The 26,937-nt window shown below is 36.4% G+C and overlaps 1 protein-coding gene across 9 annotated transcripts in view; it reads left to right on the forward strand.

The window, feature by feature from the left end:
- The window catches only part of DNM3 (dynamin 3), a 670,943-nt gene that overhangs the window by 263,858 nt on the left and 380,148 nt on the right, over positions 1-26,937 (forward strand). For 6 of the 9 annotated variants that reach the window (XM_074222020.1, XM_074222018.1, XM_074222023.1 and 3 more), the window contains exons 13-14: positions 7,259-7,310; positions 8,166-8,195. In XM_074222020.1, coding sequence (XP_074078121.1) covers positions 7,259-7,310; positions 8,166-8,195 — 82 coding nt within the window. The remainder of the gene's footprint in view (positions 1-7,258; positions 7,311-8,165; positions 8,196-26,937) is intronic. The other 3 variants (XM_074222019.1, XM_074222024.1, XM_074222025.1) reach the window with 1 other exon arrangement.

Here is a 26,937-nt window from a genome sequence, read left to right on the forward strand (position 1 = left end):
TTATGAATCTAAGATTTTTTGATTTTGCTACTCAAATGGGCAATTTTGCAAAGTAAAGCAATATATAGCTTTCTGAGGTCACTTATGAATCTAAGATTCTTTGATTTTTATGACTCAAATGGGCAATTTCGTAAAGCAATATATAAAATATACTATTGTTTTGATTAAGATATGCATTTAGTTCCTATGTCTGTGGTAAGGAAACCACTTTATAAATTTTAAAGTGATAGATAGATAAAGATGAGTGGATGGATTGTTAAACTCTTGTTGTCAAAGAAATATTGCTTAGTGAGGATTTGAAATGTATATATATGTATTAAAAAATCTTTCCATTGTCCCCCTAAAATTGAAATTTCAAGGCTAATTCATATCATAATAGACATTTTAAAATATCCAAAAGAGAATATGTAGACAATTATGAATTTAGTCTTTTTCCTCCAGTGGGTGCCTCTACCCTTTACTAATCTAGTTTTTATTGATGTTGGAAAAATAATTTTTTCTTTTTTTCTTTTATAATAGATATTTGTATCGTTCAATATGGTTTTCATGTGTAGCCAACATTCAATTATTCTGTCCCCCCAAATAAATCTCCACATGGACTCACCCCCTCCCCAATTTTTTATTTGTGTTTTAAATTCTTTATCTCTGATAGTAGAATGTGAATGGTATTGTTCTTTTTCAATCTTCTAGACTCATTGTTTACCATTCCATTAACCAGAAGTCTATTTTCCAAAGCTGTTTTTCTTAATAAGGCTGCCATGTTAATTGTTCCTTGAGTTCTACTTGCTTTGATTTGTATCAGTTTATAAAGTTCTTTCCAGCTTAGCCTGAAAGTATTCATTTAAAAATTTCTGACATAATAATTCTATTCCATTTCCATACTATTGTTTGGCTATTCTTGGGAAATTGCTTGTTCATTTCTTTCCATCATCTTTCTGTTGGTAAATGACTTGTTCTTCTGAGTTTGAATCAGTTCCTAATTTATTATAGATATGACTTTTATAAGGTAAATTTGTTATAGATGTTGTTCTTGAAGTAGAATTTCATCATATTAGTAATACAGTTCATTTTCCCTTTCCATCTTTCTTTTATCACATATAGGTCATAAAATGTGGTTTGCAATGTAGCCAAGCTGCTTTAGGATGATTTTACTTGGGATTTTCCTGCTATTTACAAATATGATTTTCTAATTATAATAAAAGTTTCTATGTTTAACACTGGAATGTATCAGAAGGATTTATTATCTTTATCTAAATTCTGTTTTTCTCCTTAAACTGAATCTGATTTAGCAATTTATATTAATAATAGCTGATCAAATTATTCTTTTACTTCCATTCTTTTTTCCATAATCCACCACTTAAAAAGAAAGGCAAGCTTATTAAGTAGACTGCTTTTGTGTAGTGAGCTTTCAAGTTCTCATGTTCGCCTCCATTTGTACTATGTGAATGATATGGCTTCTGAGTTACTGAGATTTATGTTCTCTAGTGGTTTAAAGGAAACATAGACTCCAGACACAGCCTGTTAAAGTGATATCTCAATGCCATATAACAGACCAAGGTCTGTTTGTTTTCCACTGTGCTGAATATGTCCTGACACCTGTTTTCTCACAGTTGAAATGATACAGTGTGTATACTTCAGTTCTTGTTATATGAGCTCCATGAAAATTCTCAGAGTTGGAGTGTTCATTATCTCTTTCTCTCTCCTACAGAATGTCTGTGTTGCCACTAATAAATGCTTTATATTAGAACCTTGGCATCAAACTCCTGAACTACTTTGATTTTTCTTCTCACATTATTTTTCTATCCCTCCCAAAGTATTGAACTCTGGTTTGTTACAAGGATGTCTTCTACTCTTAATATTGTTTACAAATCACTTATGTATGTATTTTACCATCCCAGAGAATATGAAGTTCTTTGTCATTACTTTTTCAATTGATATCTCTATTCCCACCCTCACTTACTGTTCTTGATAGAGAGAACTTTTCTTTCATCAGCACCACCAACTGCAGGAGCTGGTTGAGAAGTGCTTTTGTTTATAGGTTTATTGAAAAATAAAAGGAAGGACAGAATACATATCGTGTGTGTGTGTGTGTGTGTGTGTGTGTGTGTGTGTGTTTTCTTCTTGGTTTCTAATCTGATAGGAGTGGTGACTAAATTTCCATAAATCTCAGTTTTAGAGATTCCTTGATGGTTTTTGTAATCTTGTGGTAGATATTTCTAGAATTGCTACTTTTTAGTGGAGTCATATCTAGGGTATGGTAAAATGGGGTGGTCCCAATGCTTTGGGAGGTTTCATTTTGCTAGCAGCTGAACCAGTGGCTTAGGGAAAAAGAGATCACTTCAGTGGCTTGGTCAACTAATGCTATCTCTCTCTTTCTCTCTCTCTCTTTCTCTCTTTCTCTCTCTCTCTCTCTCTCTATATATATATATGTATATATACATACATATATATATATTTAAAAACCATAAATTCATCTTCTTAATTTATTTTCAATCAATATTTGCAGAATGACTGGATGAATTCATACCTCCACCAACAATGTACTTATTTTCCTGAGACCTTCCAACAATTGTCATTTGTAGACGTCCATTTTTAGAATTATGACAGTGAAAAGGAAAAGAAATATGAGATTATAGCTTTAAATATGCAGGGTCAAGTGAAGTTTTAAGTACCAGGGTGTCCTGGAAGTGTTGGGTAGGCAGCTAGGAAAGAGCCAGTAGTTAAATATACTGAAGTTGAAAAAGAGAAAGGATGATTGTGGCCTAGCTTATTTCTTTCATAGTAGTAACCGTATCAAATTCCCAGTGCATCCCACCTCACTGCCACCCCTTAAATCCTGGCTTCTCAGGTCTTTTCTGATGACTGGTGGCAACATCTGGTTTGAAGTCCTGAACTTTGAGATCCCCATGACCTGAGCTTCTCTGTCAGAGACTTCACTCCCTGCCCCTATGATTGAAAAGGACAAATAAAACAAAACCAAAATCCAAGCCCATATCTCAGAGTCACAGGACCCCAGGGGAGGGAAAAGTGACCCTCAGGTATCCCTGCTGTGTGTGAATAGAATGAATTCCATAGTTGCTGTTGTTCTTCATTCATTTCAGCCATTTCTGGATGATCCCATTATTTTTTGTTTTGCTTTTGACAAAGATACTGGAATGGTTTGCCATTTCCTCCTCTTGTTCATTTTACAAGATGAGGAAATGGAGACAAATGGGTTTAAATTGACTTGCCGAGGATCACTCATCTCTTAGTGTCTGAGGCTAGATTTGAACTTCAGAAGATGAATCTTCCTGGCCAGGTACCACTTAGATGCCCCTAAACATCAGAGAGGGAAAAAAGGCTCTTTCTCTAGCAGTGTTCCATAGCTCAAGAGTACAAGGGATCTTGTCTACCTAGATTGTGGAAGGAAGTAAATCTCAGTAAAAGAGGTATCAGAACATGAATGATGGTAGAACAAAGAAATAAAGGTAGAGTGCAGTATATGCTGAATTGATCAATTCTAGAGTCCAGTGAAAGCCATGTGAGGTCATGGTACAGGTAATGTAATAAAAGAATGTGAATGGATAGAAGGAGGAACAGGACATTAGAGTGAGAATAAAACAAGGATTTAGGAGAAATTAGGCTAAAGGAAACACTGAAGGACAGAAGATTATGAATAAAGAGGGTGAATTTTGAGTTCAGAATTCAGGAGATGGATGCAGTGGTATGGTTATTGATAATGATTAGATCTTAAGGTATAACTGTCTCTGGGGTTAGCTGAGGTGTAGCAAAGATGGAGACCATAGAAACTGAGAAGAATGATGAATGTGGAGGCAAAGGCCATCAATATATATGTCCTGAAGTATGGCATAAGCAAACATGGAGCAAAGGGAGAAGGAAGAAAACAAATATGTATTAAACATCTAAAATGAGTCAGGTATTGTGTTTTGAGCTTGACAAAATTATTTGATTCCCACAGTGACCCAAAGAAGTAGGTGCTGTTATTATCCTTTTCTTACAATTGAGGAAACTGAGACAAACAGAGATTAAATGACTTGTTCAGGGTTGCATAACTAATTGTCTGAGACTGGATTTGAACGGGTTTTTCTGCCTCTAAGGCCTAGGGTTTTATACAATGTGCTACCTATCTACCCCTATATATAGGGTGGGGGGAGGAGGAAGGTTGAATAGAAGATACTCTAAGCCAGTTATTGAAGACTTGGAGACTGAGAGATCATAGTAACAAAGATCTGGATTGAATGAAAGCTGACAGAAGAGTCAGAAGTGGAGCTGAACAAGATTGTATGGGCAGAGTTTGGAGGTGACAAAGGGGACCAGGTTCTCTTCCTCCTGGACCAGGGAGTCAAAGGACATCAGACTAGAAGCAGTTACCTTCGGAGAAAGTCTCCAGAGCCTGATCTCCATGCCCTCCACAACCCCATTTAGTTCTTTAAGGAAAATGAAAAGAGAGGGAAGAGATCAAGGATGAAGAGAAAGTTATTGGAAGAAACCTTTCAGAGCTGTTGTTCTTTCTGCTACACAATACTTTCTTTACTATTTGAATTGCTCAGGGGCAGGTCCTATTCACAAGCCTATTCTTTCATTGAATGATTTTATTTTGTTTTTTTATTTATGGTTTTTGCAAGATAATAGGGTTAAATGACTTGCCCAAGGACACCAAACTAGAAAGGATTAAGTGTCTGAGGCCTGTTGAACTCAAATGCTCCTGACTGCAGGGCTGGAGCTCTATCCACTGTGCCACCTGGCTGCCCCCTAAAATGATTTTTATAGGGAAGCATCAACTATATGCCAGCCACTATTAGATCCTTCCAACAACCTATTATGAGTTTTAGTTTATAATTTGAGGAGACTGAAGGCAGAAATCAAGCCATTTGCTTAGGGTCACACAGTAAGTGTGTAAATAAGACTTGAGGGCAAGTCTTCTCAACTCCAGGCTCAGGGCTCAATCCATTGTATATGCTGTTGCCCTCAAAGTTGGAATGCCAATAGGCCACTTGCTCAGAAATATCTACACCATAGGTTTTTCATAGTACCTGATATTCCCACCAAGAAAGTCAGTTCTTAAATAACTTCATCAATAAAAATTCTGCTGTTACTTGGGAAAGGTCACATCAGTTTGGGGGGACATATATTGAAAACCCCCATATATTATAAGATTAGCAGAGAGAAAACTGTCTTAAAGGGAGTCATAGAATGAAGGACTGGGGATTGGGGAGAGGGAGACTTAGAAAGGATAAAGGACAAGGGACCTGAAGAGTCCGGGGCAGGGATGGCACTCATGTTGGAGTAAGCAATTCAGAACCCAAAGCAAATGTTCTTTGTCTTTGGTGTGGCAGGGGAGGGGAAGGGAATTCATAGAACCCACTGTTATTAGTAAAGGCATTGATTTAAATACATTACAACTTATATCTCATTTGATCATAGTATGGAGATGTCCAAAAGGATGGAAGGCACCACCAACCTCACAATTCTATCTATTGTTAGTTCTGTGCCAATTAAATTTAGACGACAAGAAGATATTGGAGAAAGAGGTTTTGCCAATAATTTATTTTCACATGGAGTAGTGTGGTAGGGCAGATGAAGTGCTGCACAAAGAGAAAGGAAAACATGGGTTTGAATCCTGCTTCAGATACTTACTAACTATGATGCTGGACAAGTCATTTAAATTTCCTAGCCTTAGCTTTTTCATCTGAAATATGGCTATAACAATAGCATCTATCTCACAGCTTAATGAGGATCAAATAAGACATTGTCTATAAAATGTTGACAGACAAAGCACTTTTTAAATGTTAGCTACTACCCATTATTATATGTATCTGGCATAGAAATGGAAAAAAGGTAAATAGTTAATCACATGGCTACCACAGAGCAGAGCTATCACCGAACAGAGGTGGAATAAAAATGACATGTTTTTAAAGGTACCACAATGAAAATATTTCCTTCAACCCATGAAATTTTCATGATCAGTCATTCTTTGAAGATCCTCAGGAGAAAAGAAAAAGTGAGTTAAGACCTTATGTTTCTGGGAGGAGGAACATATGAGCAGAGATGTTTAATGAGTTAATTCCATTAATTAGGTCCAGAATTCCAAGGACAGAAAACACTCACCTTATGCATACCCTAGGGTTTATTGACCACTTACAAACCACCCTCAGAGCTCTTGTTTACTTCACATTTTTTTGCCTAAGGCCCAGCTAAATTCTTGATTATGTTCTAGCAGCTTTGCTGTTGCTGCTAGATATGTAAGTTTCTTTTTTTTCTATTAGTCTCATAAAAAAAAATGATTACATGAAAACATCCTTGATATAAAAGCCGGTCATGAATAACAGATACCATTCTGGTTTTTACTTTTTTATCAGTTGCTTGATTCATTTGTAAAACAATTCCTTCTGCTCAATAGATGTTTAGTTGATTTCCATTTTTACTCTATGAATAGAAGATTCCAAATAATAGTTCACATTTTCTAGAAAGCTAGTTATTAAAATATATTTTATTTCTTATAGTTTACTACCTGTTTGCAATGATTTTTATAGCCAGCAGTTTGTCTAAATATCTTCTAAATGGAATGATGTAATTCCTATTAAGATAAAAAGCACCATGTGCTTACATTGTACATGAAATTATTGATTGAAACATGACAAGTCTTGGAATTCCATTTTTTTTAACACTTACCTTTAGTGGTATTAAATATCTATTAAAATACATGAACCCCTAAGAATATGTTGAAAAGTTCAGTGAGTGTCTCTAAAGCAAGCTTGTAAGATAAAGTACTAAGAAATCAATGGAAGGAAGATTTTTATTAGTCTTTCTAGAATAACCAAATTGGTCTTGATCCCCCCCCCTCATATTATGATGAAATGTTAGGATTCATAGAATAATATAATTAAAATAGGATGTTTTAAAATAATAGAAGCCAAATTTCAGGTGTGTAAAAAAGAGCTCTAATTCCTTTTGGACTTTTGGCTTCTCTAACAGACTGACCAGGCTGAAATCTAATCTCTTGAATATCTGGATTATGAAACAAATAGTTATAGACTCATGTGATTCTAAATACTTTTCTTCCTGTAACATTCTAATATTTTTGTTTTATAAACATCAATTACTACAAATTCAGAATAACTGTTTTTCTTCACAAATTTCATACCAATCTGCAATCTCTTCATTAGAAAGGATTATTCAATTCTGTTATCTGATTAATCCTTCAGGAGTAAAACTTCAGAGTTTCTTCATTGAAACTTTCCTGTTTGCCTTTTTTTAGTGCCCAGCAGAGAAGCAGTCAGGTTCACAAGAAGAGTGCAGTTGGAAATCAGGTAGGAATCTTGTAAAAAAGAATTACTAACTGCATGCTTGAATGACTGGAGCTTTATTGACCATTTTTTTTTAAAGATGCCAATAGTTTTTGTTTTGTTTTGTTTGTTTTTGCAAAATCTGCTTGACATGGAGCTTGTGTTTTTATGTTTTAAGTTTGCAGAATGAAATACAGTTGTTTCATTAGTTGTTTTGGGCTGCTAACAGTTTGATTTCTATTTTAATAACTTCTGCTATTTGCATAGCTTTTTGAGTTTTTTACTTCCTATCCTCTATGTACTATTCTACCTGCTTATGTTACCCCTAAATTTAATTTGATGATCCCTGAACCTGTGAGTCAGTTCAAGGATAAAGAGCTGGTGAGTACTTGCATGGGCTTTCTGGTGCTGCTTACTAGTTCACACATTTGCACAGCTTGGTAACAGTGAAGGGACAGCTCATAGAGGAAGGCTCTCTTGCTTTGATGTGCTCTTTGGCAGTATTTCTATTGGTTTTATGAAGATGTTGATTCCAAACATTTATTTGGTTTTTAAAATATTCATTCTTTAGGTTGACCGGCTGTCTCTGACTAATCATAGTGCTTTGCAGAGATTGCATTAACTAAAAGTTTGTTGTTTCTGTTATGTTTTGTGTGTTCATGAATATTTGCATTAGTATTTCTTTTCAAGTCAAAACAATGAAGGTTCTGCAACTATTATAAATTTTCATGCTGCAGAGGAATGTTAATAAAATAGATGGGAGCCTCTGTGATTGAGTTTTTTGATTTACATTGTTTTGAAGGGAGGAGGAATAAATGAGTCAGATTTTTCTCTAGAAACTTTTTTTCTTAACTAAAACACAATTCTTTGCTATTTCAGGGAACCAATCTTCCGCCTTCAAGGCAAATTGTACGAGCTAAGTTCTGTAAGCTTTACCGTTGCTTTTTCATTCAGCTTCCCCCAGTGCAAAGTTTGTCTTTAACTGTATTAACTCAACTAGTGCTTGCTACTAATATTTTTTAAACCTAGGCTGTCTTCTCTATAACATCCTCTCACTGAAAGGAGAACCTCAGGAAGGTTCAACCCTTCACTGCTAATAACTTGCTGTGTTTTAAAAGTATGAACTAGTATAATATAATATGCTATAGTATTAAGCAATTAACCCTATGGATGCTTTGATATTCCTCTTATGTCACAGGTCTCGTAATCATTAAAATCATTAATTGACTAAAATCTCTATCTTTTTTGTACTATATCATTAAAAGGTATAAGTTTCCTGTTCTTGTTTTGTGATATTTCTAATAAATATAAACTATGTTTCTTGGAAAGGTGGACAAATTTTCTGGCATTTGGGGGTTTTGTGTGTGTATATTATTGGTACCCAAACCAGGTTTCACTAGGTTAAGTTTATGAAAATAAATAACTAAAAGCAGCCTTAAATTGGGTGACATTTTCCATAAGTTAAGATCCAATTCATTTAAAGACAGAATCAGGGAAAGGAAACAGGCCTATGAATTCTTTGGCATAGAAAAAGCCGGAGAATCCTAGAACCATCATTCTGTGGGTGCACAGAAAGACTGCTAAGTGCATGACCTTTGACTTGGCATGGGAAGAAGGGATTCTGCTGAATTCTTCATTTTTAATAGGAGTAAAGTGAAACCTAAAGTTTGAATGAGAAAGTCTCATTTTCCATTAAATTATGTTTTCATACTATTTTAAGAACAACATGACTTTGTTATTCATCAATTCTATATTATTTAGTCAAATTTTTGAAGATCAGGTATGCCAACATTATCATCATTGTTAAAATTATTTTTAAAAAAATCAAAATCTATAGCAAATTATTCTGATGAGACTAATTTTCAAAAACAAGATTTTTTTCTATACAAAAAGCTCATTAGTGTTCGCCCAACAAACACTAAATACATATTTACTATGCAACAGGAATTGTGCTAGGATTAGGGATGCATACACAGACTCAAAATAAGTCATACATGCTTTCAGTTGACTTACGTTCTATCTTTAAATGAATATCCCTCTTTTCTAACTTTAAAAATTCTCACTGACTCATAAAAGTATATACATATAATATATGGCACATTATGTGCATATATTTCATCAGTTTTGAGAGGGAAAAGAATGCAACTCAGTTATATAATAATGAGTAAAATCATAATCATCTGTGACTTTTTTACTAAATAGTGTAATGCCACCTTCTGAAGAAGCTATAGCATTCTGAATGATAAAACTATAGCAATAGTATCTAATGTAGGATACACTGTATGTTTCAGCATTACCAGCATGTTATTATATAATGTTTTTCGGATGATTTTTTTTCTCCTGGCTTGACTGCAATGTGCTTTAAATAATGAAATGGAACAACTTTATTTATTTATGAATCTGCATGCTTGTGTTTATGTGACATGGGAATGACCTATTGCTGTGAGTATTATTAGCTTTCAGTTTTCTTAACTTATCTTCTCACACTTCATCTTTGGCCTTTAATGCTGTCGTCTGAGGTTTTGACCTGACTTGGAAGGGTTTCTTTTTAAGCCACAGGTTAGTCTGTCTTCTCATATATTTGAAATAACAAAAGCAATCTTTTAGTCAACATCTTAGCTAGCAATTTTGCCAGCTGGAACAAGCTTCAAAAAACAAACTCAGGGTAAGCAGTGTGGAAGTATTTCCAAATAACTTATGAAGACAGATTAGGTTATCAGGGGATACTCTCACATTAAGCGTCATGGGGAAAGACACTTCACTATTGCTAAGGAGGCTGCAGGTAAGTAGGAGCAAGGTTAGGCAGGGCAAAGGAAGATTTTACCTTTGCAATGGCATTGTGGTAGCTGACAGGTTGGATGGAGCACTGGCCTTGGAGTCAAGACAGAAGCTCAAATCTGGCCTCAAATACTTACTGGCTGTGGGACCTTTGGCAAGTCACTTAACCCTCATTGCCTCCAGGGCCATCTCCAGTCGTCCTGATTCCTATCTGGCCACGGGACCCAGATGACTCTGGAGGAGAGAGAGTGAGGCTAATGACTTAGCACAGCACCCCATTACTTAGATCCAATTCATGAGATTGTCATGGCATCACCTCCCTGATATCACAGTCTTCTTTGAGAACAAAGGATAAACAACGACAGGTTGGATTGGAACTATCTATGATTTTATTCAGATTTTAACTGATTATCCTTGATAACTAGATGCTAAGTTCAATTGTTTTTGCCAGTTGTTAAGAAATGTAATATATAGCATTCTCAATGTCTAGTAAAACCCAGTCCTATTTACAGCTCAACATTTTTTTTTTTATACAATGATTTCTGCTAGCAAGAAAGGGACCATGAAGACTAACCATTTCTCAACTATACATTGTTTTGGAGGATTTGTATTATTGTTGCTTGATAATTTTTTGGTATGTTGAATATTTTTGTTAGTTCCTTATTGAGTTTGACTTATGGTAAACATCCCTTTATTGATTCTCTTGTTAAAAGTATTTATTTAACTATGTAAGAAGTATTTACATAATCCAATTGTATTAAAGATTGGTTTTTCTAATGAATATTAAAGTTATTCAAATGTTCTAATGAATAAAGATTAACATTCCATTGCTAGCCAGTGAGTGTTAGCTGGCATTAAATAATTATTATATATTGGGTACTACCATATGCCAGGAATACAAAGAAAGACCAAACGATTGGCTCTCTAGAAACTGGAGAAAGGAACCAAGCAAACAATTATTTATAAACAAACATTAAAATTGGGAGGGGAGAAGAAAAGCATCCTCCCTCCCTCCCTCCCTCCCAAGCAATTCTCCACTAAGGGACTTGGCTGGAACTGTCACATCCTTTATGTTAACAGATACTTGAAAGCTTGGGTTTTGAGCCCACTTTCCATCATACATCCATTGGTTTAATGCTATGGATTGATTCAGTAGAGATAGTCACACATGATAAAAATATTAGGGCCAGAGAATTTTGTCAATTGTTTTAATTGGGGAAGGACTGATGGAATCAGTTGATACGGTCTCTCTCCAATATACCCAACCGAATAACATTAAATAATGTTTCTTGTTGCCTTTTGGTAACTCTGCCAATTTTTCTTTGCCTCTCCAACAAATACTTGTGAGTAGTTCTTAGTTTTGGCTGCAACTTCCTTTTTTCTTTTGGTTTCACTTATAGCAAAAATGTTCAAGATGGATTTAATTTGCTTTCTCCAGAAATATAACCATCCACTTGTCAGTGGAAGAGAGTTTTAAATTCAGAGTACCAGTAGTTAAATTAAAATTTCTTGACAGTTTGAAACTTGCATGATTCATCTCCCTTTCCCAGAACTTTTTCACTGTTACTATATAAGCCAATAGTAGTTACTTTTATCATAGTTTCTCTATCATATGTAATCCTTTAATTCCTTAAAATATTTGGATTCAGTTTGGTTTTAGTTCTTTGCTTCTGGGGAAAAAGCAAGATAGAGTATAAATTTCATTTGATTGAGAATCAGAAAACATGGGCATAAATCCCATCTTTACAATTTGTGTAACTTTGAAAAAAATAAATAATTTCTTGGAATTCAATTTTCCTAACTGTAAAAAGGAGATTGAAGTAGGTAATCTCCAAGGCCCCTTCCAACTCATCAGGTATCAGAGTTTTATATTTCCTGTGACCATAAATGAATATCTGGATTAAATGTCGTCTTGCTTATGTGGTCCGTCTGAGGACAATTAGACTAAACCTCCCTCATTCTAATATTTAAGAGAGCATTATTTTTAGTTACAATGTTTCATTGCTGATATATTGAGTTTTCAATCCAGTAACACCTGTAGGATTGTCACAGCTGCCCTCTCCTGTAACACATGCTCTTGATTTTTAAGCCCCATTTTAGGATTTTACATTTAACTTTATTAAATCTCAGTTTACCCTATTTTAGCCCTATTAATTTCTCTGTCTCATTCAGTTCATGGGTAACTCCACACAGTTATCAAACCTGATAACTGTCAAAATCAGTGTTAAAAATGTAAATTGGGGTAAAGTAGAGGATTTGCACATTTCTTTAGAGACTTTCCTCCAGGTTGACATTTTCTCATTAGTCCCTACTCTTCAGGTCTGATTATTCAACAAGTTTCGAATTCATCTAAACACTTTCATCCAGGTCCAAATAACCTAGAGGCAACTAGCTGACTCCTAGCCTTGGAGTCAGCAAGACCTGAGTTCAAATTTGACCCTAGCTAAATGACCCTGGAAAATCACAACCTGTTTGCTTCAGTTTCCTTATCTGTGAAATGAAGGCAATAATAATAATAATAATAATAATAATAATAATAATAATAAACCTCTCAGGATTGTTGTAAGCATCAAATAAAATAACTGTAAAAGCGTTTAACTTAGTAAGCACTATATAAATGCTACCCTCTCACCAGTTACACATAGGGTTCATAGGAAAATTGGGCTTAACCCCCTCATGGTTTCAGGTTACTTGATGTCCATTTTCTCCCTTCATCCAGTGCTATGAAGTTCACCTATAGAATTCTAAAATAAAAGTTCATGCTTTTTTTTTTGCAAGGCAGTAAGGTTGAATGACTTGCCCACGGTCACACAGCTGGATAAGTATTAAGTGTCTGGGGCTGAATTTGAACTCAGGTCTTCCTGACTTCAGGACTGGTGCTCTATCACTGCACCACCTAGCTGCTAGTAGTTTATGCTTTTTATTGATTAATTCAATGCAAGTATCTAGGACTTGTTTCCACATAGTTTGTACCTTTGATTCATTTGAGAAGTCTGAACCTCATTTATGTTAATTGAAGCTGAGGGCATAAAACTCCCTTCTCTCCTCCCCATACACAATAATTTGAGGACTGAAATAGTATTTATTATCAACCAGAAGAGTCAGAACTGTGAATGAAACTAAAGATTCCAAGAGATGATGGTGAAAAGGAAGAAGGCAATTCTAGGTGAATTGATATCCCATTAGTGACTCTAAACTGTTGCCAGTTTTGCCTGAAGAGATTATTAGCTCTCAAAAAGCAGATCCTGAACCCTCTTACTTTCCTGGATCAGACCACCAGATTTGTCCTGTGTTCTAAAATACTGTTCCCCAATTGGGATATATATGATGCACTGGAAATGTTAATTTTGAATAATTTATCTTTGTAAGTGAAAACATCTGTTCCAGAAAAACAGAGATCTATCAGAAAGGAGAATTTAAATTATTAAATGCTGTTGGTCAGAGGAAGGTTGGGAGGGCTGGGCCAGGTTTGGGTACCATTGTTTCGGCGTTGAAGGTCTTACTGAAGAAAACCAAAGGCATGAATGGAGATTGATGGAATGGAACCATTTCACTGGACTTGTTTTGTTAGAGAAGGTAATTTTACCTCATAGAGCAATTTTGGAAAAAAAAAAAAAACCTTAAAGCCAGGACTAAGAGAAAGTTTTCCATGCATGATAAAATGTTCGGTGTTTGGTATTGTAGGGTTCAGACCCAATAGATCTTGGCAGAAAAGATAAAGAAATTAGAATAAATAAGGGGGTGGAGATAGTGGGCAAACTTTGCTTTATGAATTCTAGAGAAATGTGCATAGAATTAGACTCAGTACTAATGGAGATCTTAGAGCTACAGCAGTACTTTCAAACGAAGTTATAGGAAAGGAGAGGAAGGAAAAGTAAGGAGGGAGGAAGAGACACAGAGATAGAGAGACAGGAACAGAGAGAGAAAAAGACAGATGGAGAGACACACACACACACACACAGATAGACAGGCAGAGAGAGACAGAGATAAACAGACACAGATGGAGGCAGATGACACAGATGGAGAGAGACACAAACACAGACAGACCAATACAGAGAGAGGGACAGAAAGACAGAGAGACAGACATAGAGGGACAGACAGGCAGAGCTAAACAGACAGACAGACGGAGACAGACAACACAGATGTGGAGAGACACAACAGACCAGATAGACACAGACACAGTCACAACAGAGACAAACAGACACAACAGAACAGACGCAGATACAACAGAACAGACACAGAGACAGACACAGACAACAGAACAGAGATAGACAGAGACACAACAGAACAGAACAGAGACAGACAGACACAGAACAGAGATAAACACAGACAGACACAGAGTCAGAGACAGAACAGAACAGAGACAGACACAGACACAGACACAACATAATAGGGACAAACACACAGACAGAACAGAGAGACATGGACAGAACACAGACTCCACTCACCATCACAGTTTTACCAAACCTTTTTAATCCCTCTTCAGATTTCCCCAAAATCTCCCTCTATGATACCTTTCAGCTCAGAATCTTATCTAATATTTTATTGGGGGGGGGGAAAGCTATTTGCCAAAAAGCTCTTCCTTCCTCATCTCACCTCACCCAGATGCTTTCTGCCAATTAGAAAATAATCATTTAAAAAGCACCTATTATTATGTGCCAGATTCAATACTAAGGGATGGGAATACACATATAAGAAGGAAAGATGATCTCTTCCTTATAATCTCAATAGGAAAGGCAGCAATCCACAAAGAAAATTGGAAAGTCCCAAAGCCCTCATTTGAAGAGACTTTCAGGCCAGCCATCTCCTCAGTTCCCACCTGACTACTTCTTTAGACTAGCTTTTAGCATGTGCCCTTATCTTTCAATTTAAACTGTCTTTTCTGAAATTGCTAATGACTTCATAATTTTGAAATCTAATGGTCTTTATATTAATTTTCTTCCTTCTTGACCTCTATGCAGCCTCTGACACTGCTGAGCACCCTTTTCTCTTTCCTTGAATTTCATGAGACTCTTCTCTCCTGGTTCTTCACCTGTGTACACCAAACCTTTGTCATCCTTAGCTCCTTTCTTTCTGTCACCTCCCATATCCAATCTTTTGCCAAAGCCTTTTTCAAATCTCTCCCATATTCATCCTTTTTCTCTCTGCCACTGTCACTAGCTTAGTTCAAAAGCCTCATCACCTCCCAACTAGAATACTGCTATAGCTTTCTAGTTGATCTATCAGAAGTGTCTCCTATCCCTATTTCTCCTTTATTAAGCTGTCAAAGTGATCTATCACCTCCAGTATCAAATACTAATTTTTTTTTATTTGACATCTACTCTCCCCCCACCTTTTCAGTCTTTTTATCCCTTACCCTCTCTCACACTCATCCTCTCCATTCTCTGTGCTTTAGAGGTGGTGGCCTACTTGTTTCTCAAATAAGATTATTCATCTCACCACTCTGGGCCTTTTCACAGGCTATCTCCCATGCCTGGGATGCTCTCCCTCCTCATTTCTGCTTTTCCTGATCCACCTTAAGTCTAGTGCCTTCCCTCTATTGATTGTTTCCAACTATCCTTGCTTGGATTTAGTCATTTATTTGTCTTCCCCATTAGCCTTTAAGTTCCTTGAGAGCAGGGATTATCTTTACCTTTCTTTGCATCCCTAATAGTTTAATGCTTCCTGGATGTTTGTTGACAGATTAAGAAGTAGATAAAACATAAAGAGCAGAAAAAAGGGAAGAAAATCTCTCAATTGCATCTATAAGGTTCTCAATTGAAAATGGAATGAAGAAGGTAGAAGGAGGAAATCATTAAGCATATTCTAATCATTAAGCATATTCTAAGACTTAGAATGAGCAGCATGAAATTTTGTGTATACCTACAAATATGATTGTGCTTTGAGAACTTGAACCAAGGCGATTTGCAGCCTTGTATACTACTTGATCCTCCCTTTATGCTTGTTGGGTATCTAGTCGTCCTGGATCTTGCCTTGGAACTAATTTTGAGATTTCTTTCACAGTCTTGGTCTTTGTAGCACCTTAATATAGATAGAGTTTTTAGGCAACATATGTCCCATGATCATTTTGATAGAATTTGGCAATGATACTTTTCAATTCTGAAGCCCAGTTACTTTGATCTGCCCAGAAATGTGATAGTTCCATTACTCTGAAGCCAAGAGACATACAAAAAACATGAGGAAACTCTTCATGACATATATTTGGACTGAACAAGAACTTTAACTTGAAATATCACTGATATTTTCCAGTTGGTATTTATGAAGTAGTATACTATAAAAATTTCTATAGGAAAATCAAAAAAGCACATACATGTTTTCTTCAATGTTAGTGACTTTTATGGAATCCAAGGTGGAAAATATGTTTCCACATGTTTTAGAATATTATAATATGTTGACTCAGAAACTATTTTTAGTTCTAAGTTGGATTCCTCAGCTCCTTAAAACTTTTTCCATTTACATTTCTTTCACCAGATTGGTATGTATACATTTACAAAATAAAACATAGAGCCATCAGAGTCTAATCAGGGCCATGGTTTGAAGATTTTTCCACGTAGGAAAAAAGCAGGTAAGGTGACAGAGAGGTGGCACAGTAACCATGGATACACTTGTGTCTAAGGGGGACAGCCCTGGGAGGATAGCATGATAACATAATTATTGAGGTGACAGCTTTGGATTTGTAGAGCTCAGGTCAAAAGGGAATGGTGGTGGTTGCTGAAAAGAGAATGCACACTCCACCTCCTGAAGGAGAAGTGATCTTTTCATCATGTTGTCTTCTTGGGATAAAGTCCCATATGCCCAATGGTAGTTATAGCTCTGCATGAACTATTCAAATATCAGGTAATAAATCAGTAGCAGGAACTGAATTTCCAATATGCTGTTAGTTACAGAAAAGGAGTAGTGAAAAAAATAGAAAATGTATTCCATATATTAAAAGATCTTCTAAAAATGGATATGAAGTAACAATAATTAATCTGTTGAAATTTGTCACTTTTTTCCATTTATAATTTCATATTTTCTACTACCTTTGTAATTATCATCCTTATTAGGCAATATGCTAGTTTGGATAGTCACGTGTTCCCTTGACAAAGTTTTAAAGAAGAGGTAGCAAATCTCTTTCAATTTTTTCCTTTATATAGGTACAGATAAATGCTTACTAGTACAAAATGTTTCGATATATGTTGTACATTTATATCTCAAAAATCATTACACATGTTCCTAGAAAGTAGATTTTTATGGGATATTTCTATTCCTTTTTGAATTCCATTTTTAGAAGGGAGACATGTTCCCTTGGGAAAATTGTTAGCTCCAGAACTATAAACAAAGCAGAGTGAAAAGTTAAGGAAAGTTTTAAAATCTTCAACACCTAAAAGAAAATTAAATTAATTTAATTAACATTTACCAAGCACTTCTGTCATATGAATCATTAGTTGTCTGTGCTCATAAAGATGAAAACAACATAAACTTATGCTATCAATATATCTTATGATCTATTAGAGCCAAGTCACTTAGCTTTTTTTAGCCTTAGTTTCCTCTTCTATAAAATGGAGATTATACCTGAATTATCTACTTTATAGGATTGTGAGATTAAAATGAAAGTTATATGTAAAAAATACTTTGAGAAATTTAACATATCCTTCAAATTTCAGCTAAGAGATGAGATATAATAGATAATTAATTTAATATGCATTATTTGAAGTGCATAAAAAATACTGTTGAAATGCTATAAGACAGCAAGGAGGGAAGGATTATTTCTGACTGAAGGATTATTTCTGACTCCAGGTATCCAGGAAGACCACTTGATATAGACCTTGGAGAAGGAAAGGGAGAGAACATCCCAGGACAAGATGAATAAAAGAATGGGAATAGCAAAGAGTAAGATGAGTTTAGGAAATGAAGAACAGCACAGTGTTTGACATGCAATAAGCTTTTAATAAATATTTGTTAACTGGAGTGGTCCATCTTAATATGAAAACTAAACATATGAAGGGAAATAGTAGCGAATGAATCTGAAAAAGTATGTTAGAACTGGAATGTGAAAGGCCTTGAACTTCTGGTTAAATAATATATATTTTCTTTCTCATAAGCCATGAAGATCCATTGAAGAATTTTTGTTTGTTTGTTTTGCTTTCTTCCCCATTCAGCATGGAGATGGAGGATGGGGTTGAAGAATAAGAAAATAGGGGCAGCTAGGTGGTGCAGTGAATAGAGCACCAGCCCTGGAGTCAGGAGTACCTGAGTTCAAATCCGGCCTCAGACACTTTATAATTACCTAGCTGTATGACCCTGGGCAAGCCACTTACCGCCATTTGCCTTGCAGAAACTAAAAAAAAATATTATATAGCCCATCTATTTTTAGAAAACAGCATGATGTTTTGGGTCCAGCAATGGATCTTAGAATAATGCATTCAGAACTGTAGGTGGCATCAGAGGACATACCTGCATCATCCTTCACTTAGCATCCCTGAAGCCCAGGGTCACACAGGTATTAAGGAAGCATCAGGCTTGTTATTCAAATGTAGGTACTCTGCCTCTGCACCCAGGGCTTTTCCCACAGCATCAGCAGTAGGGAAATAGTAAGTGTTGGTATTTTACGGAAGAAAAAAATATTAAATAAGAGGTGGCCAACAATGTAGAGTGTTTCAGGTAAGTACAAGAGGCTGAAGATGAATGAGAAGAGACCATTAGACTTGGTGTTTGGGAGGGGAACTATGTTGTTTTTCAAGTATTCAGCTTAATTAGTATGTTTGGCATCAACTGCAAGGGATCTTGAAATATTGAAAAACTAGAGAGGGTAGAATTTGTGAAAATTACCACTCCTTGCAGAAGATTGTAATGAGATGAGACAATAGTTTGAGAAGTTGTAGTAGAGTGGAGCTACAAAGCACAGTGGATAGAGTGCCAGACCTGGAGGCAGTAAGTCTCATCTTTATGAGTTCAAATCTGACCTTAGATATTTACTAACTGTATGACGCTGGGCAAGTCATTTAACCATGTTTTCCTCCATTTCCTCACCTGTACAATGAGTTAGAAAAGGAATTAGCAAACCACTCTAGTGTCTTTGCCAAGAAAATCCCTAATGAGGTCATGAAGAGTCAGACACAATTGAAAACAACTAAATAAGAACAACAAAAGCAAAGTTGAAGAAATGTAATAAGGAATTAAAAGAGATGATTTATAAGCATTTCCATGGAGCAAAAGGGCCTGGATAAATGTATTCTAAATTTATGGTGAACTCAGTTATTATGGTTTTACAACTTTCACATTTAGATATAAGAACCTCTAATGTAAACGTAATGAAGTCAGTTTGAGAATTCAAAAGCATAAACCTTTGGAAGGTCAATGTGGGTGAGGTAATCAAAGATTGATGTGAGCACATTACTTAAATTATTGACCACAAAATTAAGACTGGACAGCAAAGCGAGATGAGTAAAGATAGAATGGGAATGATGGACTGGTCAAGACTGAGAGATATAAGGTCATAAAGAGGGTGATGAGCAGTTTAAGAAAGGATTAAAAAGAGGATGGGAATGGAAAATGTTTGTTAATATGTACCACCCCCCAGGTGATAATTGTTGTAGTATGGAGCTAAAAGTCAAATAAAGACAAGAAGGTTGGGGGGGGGGTCATTGAAGTTCAGATGTCATCTCATCCATATTGTGGTAGGCTAAACAAATAGCAGAATTTAGGAATAGAAAGGAAAACTGTAAACCAAGGGCTAATGGAGGAAGGAATTGTACCTTAGAGACTGGTAGATAATAGTGGTAAGGCTGTAAAGTATCTATTATGGGAGGTGGAGCAAAGATGGTGGTGTGAAGGCAGGAATTCCTAGAAACTCATTCCCCCCAAAACTCCAAAAGCTATCAAATTATGACTCTAGCCAAAATTTAGAGGGGAAGAACCCACAGACTGAGTGATACAATTTCCCAGTCCAAGATAACTTAGAAGATCTTCAGGAATGATTTATTTCATAGGACAGGGGGTTGGAAACAATCATTCTGGCAGTACAGCCAGGCTGGAGCAAACCAGCTCAACCTTCCAGGAACAGCCTGGGGTACCTGGCTCCCTGGGGATGCATGGGTCCATGGCAGAGGGGGCAGTTTCCAGACCTCTTAGCCCAGGGATCACCAGGGATAGCTTGAAGGGGCTGCAAGAGAACTCTACTGTACCAAAGTGAGTGTGGAGCACCAGTCTCAGCAGCCTTCCGTGAGAACCTGCAGAAAGAATCGGTGGAACCACCCAACACTTCCAGAGTTCCCAGCCCACACATGGTAAGGGGGTGAGGAGAGACTGCAAAGGTCTTTCTGCTCTCCCTGGAAAAGGACTCTTCTGTTTGCCCCCCTCAGATCCAGTTTGCAGTTTGGGCTCCCATACTACCATAGCTGAGCAGGGATCCTCCTCACAACTCCAGGACAGAGGGCAGCACCTATGGTCATCTAAAGACAAGAGCACAGACAAGAGAGCAGCCAGAGCCTCTCATAAGACTTTGGAGGAATTAAGATCCCTGTGAGGTGTCCCAAACACCCACACAAAGCCTTGGAAGTACAGTAAATTGGTCATAGGCTGAGGAAATGAGCAAACAACAGTGAAAGAAGAACCTGACCATAGAAAATTACTTTGGTCCCCTGGAAAATCAAAATACACTCTCAGAAGATGACAAAGCTGAATCTTCAGTATCCAAAGCCTCCAAGAGAAACAGGAAATGGGCTCAAGCAAGAGAAGTGCTCAAAAAAAGACTTTGAAAAACAAGTAAGGGAGATAGAGAAAAAATTAGAGAAATCAGAGCAATGCAGATAAATCATGAAAACATTCAGCAGCTTGGTAAAAGATATAAAAAAAGTACTGGAGAAAACAATATGTTAAAAACTAATTTAGGACAAATGGAAATAGCATATTGCTGTGACAACAGTGAAAGAAGAACCTGACCATAGAAAATTACTTTGGTCCCCTGGAAAATCAAAATACACTCTCAGAAGATGACAAAACTGAATCTTCAGTATCCAAAGCCTCCAAGAGAAACAGGAAATGGGCTCAAGCAAGAGAAGTGCTCAAAAAAGACTTTGAAAAACAAGTAAGGGAGATAGAGAAAAAATTAGAGAAATCAGAGCAATGCAGATGAATCATGAAAACATTCAGCAGCTTGGTAAAAGAGATATAAAAAAAGTACTGGAGAAAACAATATGTTAAAAACTAATTTAGGACAAATGGAAATAGCATATTGCTGTGACCAAGATGGTAGAGAGAAGCCAGGCACTGTCCTAAGGTCCCCTGACTTTCCCACAGAGCTAATAGGAATTACACCTCTTATGGTGTAATTTGGTTCCACAAAACCCAGGAAAAGAAACCTAGGAGAACATCTACCAACAAACTCTGTCTCAGGGGAGCATGGTGTGCTGGGTGCAGAGAGCAGAGAGCCAGAAGAGGGGTGGTGGTGTGAGGCCTGGGGACTAATCTGAGAATAGCCATGGAAGCTTTGGCTGTGTGAGCAGCAATAGGAGAGTTCCAGAGTGTGGCTAGACATTGATCCATCAGCTTGGCTAGTCTGGAAGACCAGGGAGGCATGTAGAGTCCCCCGTGTTACCAGTTGAGTCTCCTCCCCCCATCCCTGTGGGAGAAAGTGAATCTTCCCAGAAAAATAGTAACAACCTCCCCACCTCTTCAGGTATGGGCAGCAGATCTCTCTCAGTACTGACTGAAGAATAAGAAGATTAACTATATAGACCACTATATAGACTATATAGGTCCAGCCCAGGCTTAGGGAGTGGGCAACAAATAGAAGTCACAGACACTCCAGAGAAAGCAACCAGCACCCCTACTGACAAGCCCACTTGGAGTTATTAAGCCCAGTGAGCAAAGCCTCTAGGGATTTCAACTCCAAAGTTCTGTGAACCAGCTCCTCCCCCAACACAAGATCCTAGGAAAATCAAGAAAAGTCAGCAGAAGGGGAGGGTCCATCAAAAGCTACCTTAAAGACAAAGATCCTAGCTCAGAGAGAGCTAGAACTTCTGAGGAGAATATGAATTGGTCACCAGCTCAGAAAGACAATTTTAAAAATAAATTGGAAAAATTAGAAAAGAAAAGCAAGTGAAAATTAACACCTTGCAACAAGAAAACAGATCCTTGGAAAATATAATTGGACAAGTACAAAATGAAAATAATTCTCTTAAAACCACAATTAGACAAATGGAAAACTCCTTGAAATATAGAATTGATGAATTGGAAAAGGAGTTGCAAAAGGTAAATGGAGAAAATTCTCTAAAAAAAAGAATGGGATCTGTGGAAACTAATGATTTCATGAGACAACAAGAATTTGTTAAACAAAACCAAAAAAAATTGAAAAAAAATTGAAGAAAATGTAAAATACTTCATTGGCAAAACGACTGACTTAGAGAACAGATCTAAGAAAGACAAATTAAGAATCATTAGACTTCCTAAAAACATTGAGGATAAAAAAAAAAACCTGGGCTTGATATTTCAGGATTTAGTGCAGGAAAATTGCCCTGATGTCATGAACCCAGAGGGCAAAATAGTTATTGAAAGAATACATCAATCCATTCCTGAAATCCCAAAATGAAAACACCAAGAAATATTGTAGCCAAATTCCTGAACTATAAGATAAAAGAGAAAATCCTGCAAGCAGCCAGAAAGAAACAATTTAGATACCAAAGAGTCACAGTAAGGATTACATGGTACTGGGGGGGCATCAACATTAAGGGATTGAAGGGTCTGGAATATGATATTCCCAAGAGCAAGGGAATTTGGAATGCAGTCAATAAATCACTAACCAGTGAAACTGAATCTTCTCTTCAAGGGAAAAAGATAGATATTTAACAAAATAGGATATTTCAAGCTTTTCCTCATGAAAAGATCAGAGCTAAATAGAAAATTTGGACTTTTGGGGATTTAGGGAGGAGAAATGTATTTTGGGATTTGGGGAGGAGCAATGAGAGTGATACAGATAAATCATGAAAACCAATTCAGCAGCTTGGTGAAAGAAACAGAAAAAAATATTGAAGAAAATAATATGTTAAAACCAGTTTAGGCTAAATGAACAAAAAAAAACCCCAAAAGGCAAATGAGGGGGAAGAATGCCTTAAAAAGCAAAATTAGCCAGCTGGAAAAGGAGATTAAAAAGCTCTCTGAAGAAAGTAACTTCTTCAAATGCAGAAAGGAGCTAAAGAAAGCCAATGACTTTCCCAGAAATCAGGAAGAAATAAAACAATGCCATTAGAACCAAAAATTAGAAGAAAATGTGAAATATCTCCTCGGAAAAATAACTGACCTCAGAAAGCACATCCCAGAGAGAAAATTTAAAAATTATTGGGCTACCTGAAAGTCATGACCAGGAAATGAACCTTGACTTCATTTTTCAAGAAATAATACAGCAAAATTGCCCTGAGATCCTAGAAATAGAGGGAATTCACTGATCAACTCTTGAAAGAGATCCCAAAAGAAGAACTACCAGGAATATCATAGTCAAATTCCCAAACTCCCAAGTCAAAGAGAAAATACTAAAAGTTGCCAGAAATAACTACTGTGGCTCCATAGTTAGGATTACAATGGATTTTACAGTATCCACATTGAGGGCTCATAGGGCTTGGAAAATGATATTTCAGAAGGCAAAAGATCTTGGTTTTCAACTGAGAATCAACTCCCCAGCAAAACAGAACATCCTCTTTCAGGGGAAAAGATGGACTTTCAATGAAACAGGGGACTTTCAAACTTTCTGATTGAAATAACCAGAGAGAAACAGAAAGTTTGATCTCCAAGTACAGGACTGAGGTGAAGCATAAAAAGAATGGATGGGAAGGACTAATTATGAGGGATTTAATGGTGCTGAACTGCTTATATTCCTGCATGGGAAGAAGATACTGATAACTCACATGAACTTTCTCATTCATAAGAACAGAAGGAGCATAAAGAAAAGGAACAGGAAGGAGCTGAATATAATGGTATAATATAGTAAAAAGATGGAGTCAATGGGAGATAAAGGAAAGTACTGGGAGGAAGAGAAAGGAGAGGAAGTAAGGGCTAAGATATTTCACATAAAAGTCAAGAAAAAGCTTTGACAATGGAGTGGAATGGGAAAGGTGAGGGGGAATGAGTGAGCCTTTGTTCTCATCCAGAAATGGCTAAGAGAGGAAATAGCATACACAATTAATAGGGTATAGAAATCTATCTTACCCTAGAGAAAAATGAGAGGAAAGGGATAGGATAAAGGGGGAACAAGGAGAAAGAAGGGGAGAGTACATATTGGAAGAGAGGGAAGATCGTGGGAGAGGGTACTCAGATACAACACACTTCTAAGCAGGAACAGGGTAAAAGGAGAGAGAGAGAGAGAGAGAGAGAGAGAGAGAGAGAGAGAGAATATATGAGAGTGGGGAGGAATAGAATGGAGGGTATTAAACTTGTTCTACTTGACCCTATAAAAACAATAGAATTAGTGTCTGTGTGTGTGTGTGTGTGTGTGTGTGTGTGTGTGTGTGTGTAAGCTACAGAGAGGTAGACTTTAGTTTGACATAAGGAGAAACTTCTAAACAATTGCAACCACCAAAAAAAAGTGGAATGAATTGCCTCAGATGAGAATATTAATAGCGTATTTATGTAGTATTTTGTATTTTACAAAGCACTTCTTCCTAACCACCATGTCTGGTTCAGTTATACATTTTTCATTTTATGGATAAGGAGACTTGGACACAGAGGAGTTTGGTGAATTGCTCAGATTCAAATAGTTAATAGTACGAGAGTTGGAACTCAAACCCAGGTCTTTTTGATTCTAACATCAGTGTTCTTCCCACTATCAAATTCTATCTTTCCTATGGCTGAAAGCCATGAAGCAGAGTGTGGATGGTGACTTTTGGGGGAATTGTTAAGGGGAGCTCTTGTGAGGTATATCTTGTAGAAGATAACTTCTGAGATTCCCTCAAATTTTTATATTTAGTGTTCTGAACTAACTCAGAAGCTTCCAGCAGATGTCTATACTTCACAAATTAAGGGTCCCCAGGTGAATTTATTCTGGTCTTCTGATTTTGGTCTCCTCAGCAGCTTTAATCAAAACTGACCTGGGAAAATGGCAGCTGTCTTGATATAATGATACACATCAACTTTGTTTTGAGGATTTGCTTCCATTTCTTTTTCTCATTTGCCCTTTAAAAGTCTAAGAAGAAGAATTCAGCTCATTCATGTAATTATTCATTAGGCTCTGTGCACAGCTTAGTTCTCTGTCGGTTGTCATTTTTGGCTTCTTTGCTTATTAACAGCATTGAGAATCAATGTAGCCTGGAAGATCCATAGACAAATTATTTAATCTCTTCATTTAATCTCTTCATGCTTTGGATATTGTAACTATTCAATTTTTAAATAATTTTATATTGTAAAAATTTATTTTAATATTATAAAAAGATGGCAATCTACATTTCTAGAAGTAATTTATTAATCTGAGAATTCCCTGTATCCATGAAAGCATAGATTACATCCCTATAGCTTTTATCCTATCAATTGGTAATGGTGATAAGGAGCAAAAAGAACCTCAAGGAGAAACATTCAGTCTCTTACAATGTGGTGCCACAAGTAAACTCCTTATTATGATGCTTGTTGTATTTAAACTGAAATTAATGGCAACATTAAGCTAGACTACCAGCCTTTTAACTGTGTTTTTTGTTTTGTTTAGTATTTGGCAAAGGAAGTTTTACTGTCTTTTAAGGCAAGAACACCCTCAACATCAGATATTGTGTTCTGGGATCTTTTTATTTATTTTTTTTAAATATAGAAGTAATACTACAGCCTGATGATTTTTACATTTTAATGGTAAGATTTATTTAAGTGAGGATATATATTTAAAACAAAGTCTCTGACAACAAAGAGAAATACATGGTGGACATGTAACTCTAGTCTTTCAGACCCACAAGGACATGTGCAGCTGGGTCCTCAGTGGAGTAACAAGCACAAGGTGGGGTCTTGTCAAGTCTGGGAAGCCATTAGGGTTTCCCAGAGGGGTCTGTTATAACTTTATGTTACTTGTCCCTGAGCCAAATCTGACCACCTGGATGCAGCTGTGCTCATTCTTCAGGCTAGTTGCATAGTTTTGGGGTGATGGCCATCTTGGCCAGCTTCCTAGAGCACTTAATTAGAACAAATTTAATACAGAGAAGAAGGAAGGGATTTTATATATGTATATATATATATATGTATATATATATATATATATATATATATATATGTATATATACCTAAGGGAAGGTCACCAAATGGTCAACTCTTGCAGTGATTATGTACCTGCTCCCTCCATAGTGAAATACAATGGAGCTACCTCTGTATGGCACCTTAAGCTAGGGGCTGATAAAAAAAAAGGGGACCAATGGCATTACCAGTGAGTTACTTACCAATTTAAATTCCACAGAATTATTGAGAATTCCTAAAGACATAGGAAGTAAATTTGTGGTGCAGTTTAATAACTAGGAAGAGGGATTAGGCCTGTGATTTCCTAGGTATAGAGAACTTTTAGATGAGGAAATTCCCTCTTGTCAATGGAAGACAACATCTTCTCTGTTTAATTTTTTTGTCTAATAGACAACAGAGTGTAATAGTGCAGATATCAGGAGAGATGAAAGAACTTGTCCAGGGTCACAAAACCAGTACAAAGTGTAACTTAATCTCATACTTTTCTGACTTTAGGACCAAAATTTGCTTTTAATGAATTGAAAAGATGATGTGATAAAATTAAATAGCCATTAAGTATGCATTAGCAGGGAAAGAATGCTTCTTACAATTTCAGTAATCTTAAGTATGATTTTTAATGAGTCCTGTTTTTTTTTTAATATGAACTTCAGTATCTTGTGTTTTCTTTGATTTGGATACCAGATTGGCATTCTTCTAT

The sequence above is a fragment of the Macrotis lagotis genome, chromosome 2 (genome assembly GCF_037893015.1).
Source record: "Macrotis lagotis isolate mMagLag1 chromosome 2, bilby.v1.9.chrom.fasta, whole genome shotgun sequence".
NCBI lineage: Eukaryota > Metazoa > Chordata > Mammalia > Peramelemorphia > Peramelidae > Macrotis > Macrotis lagotis.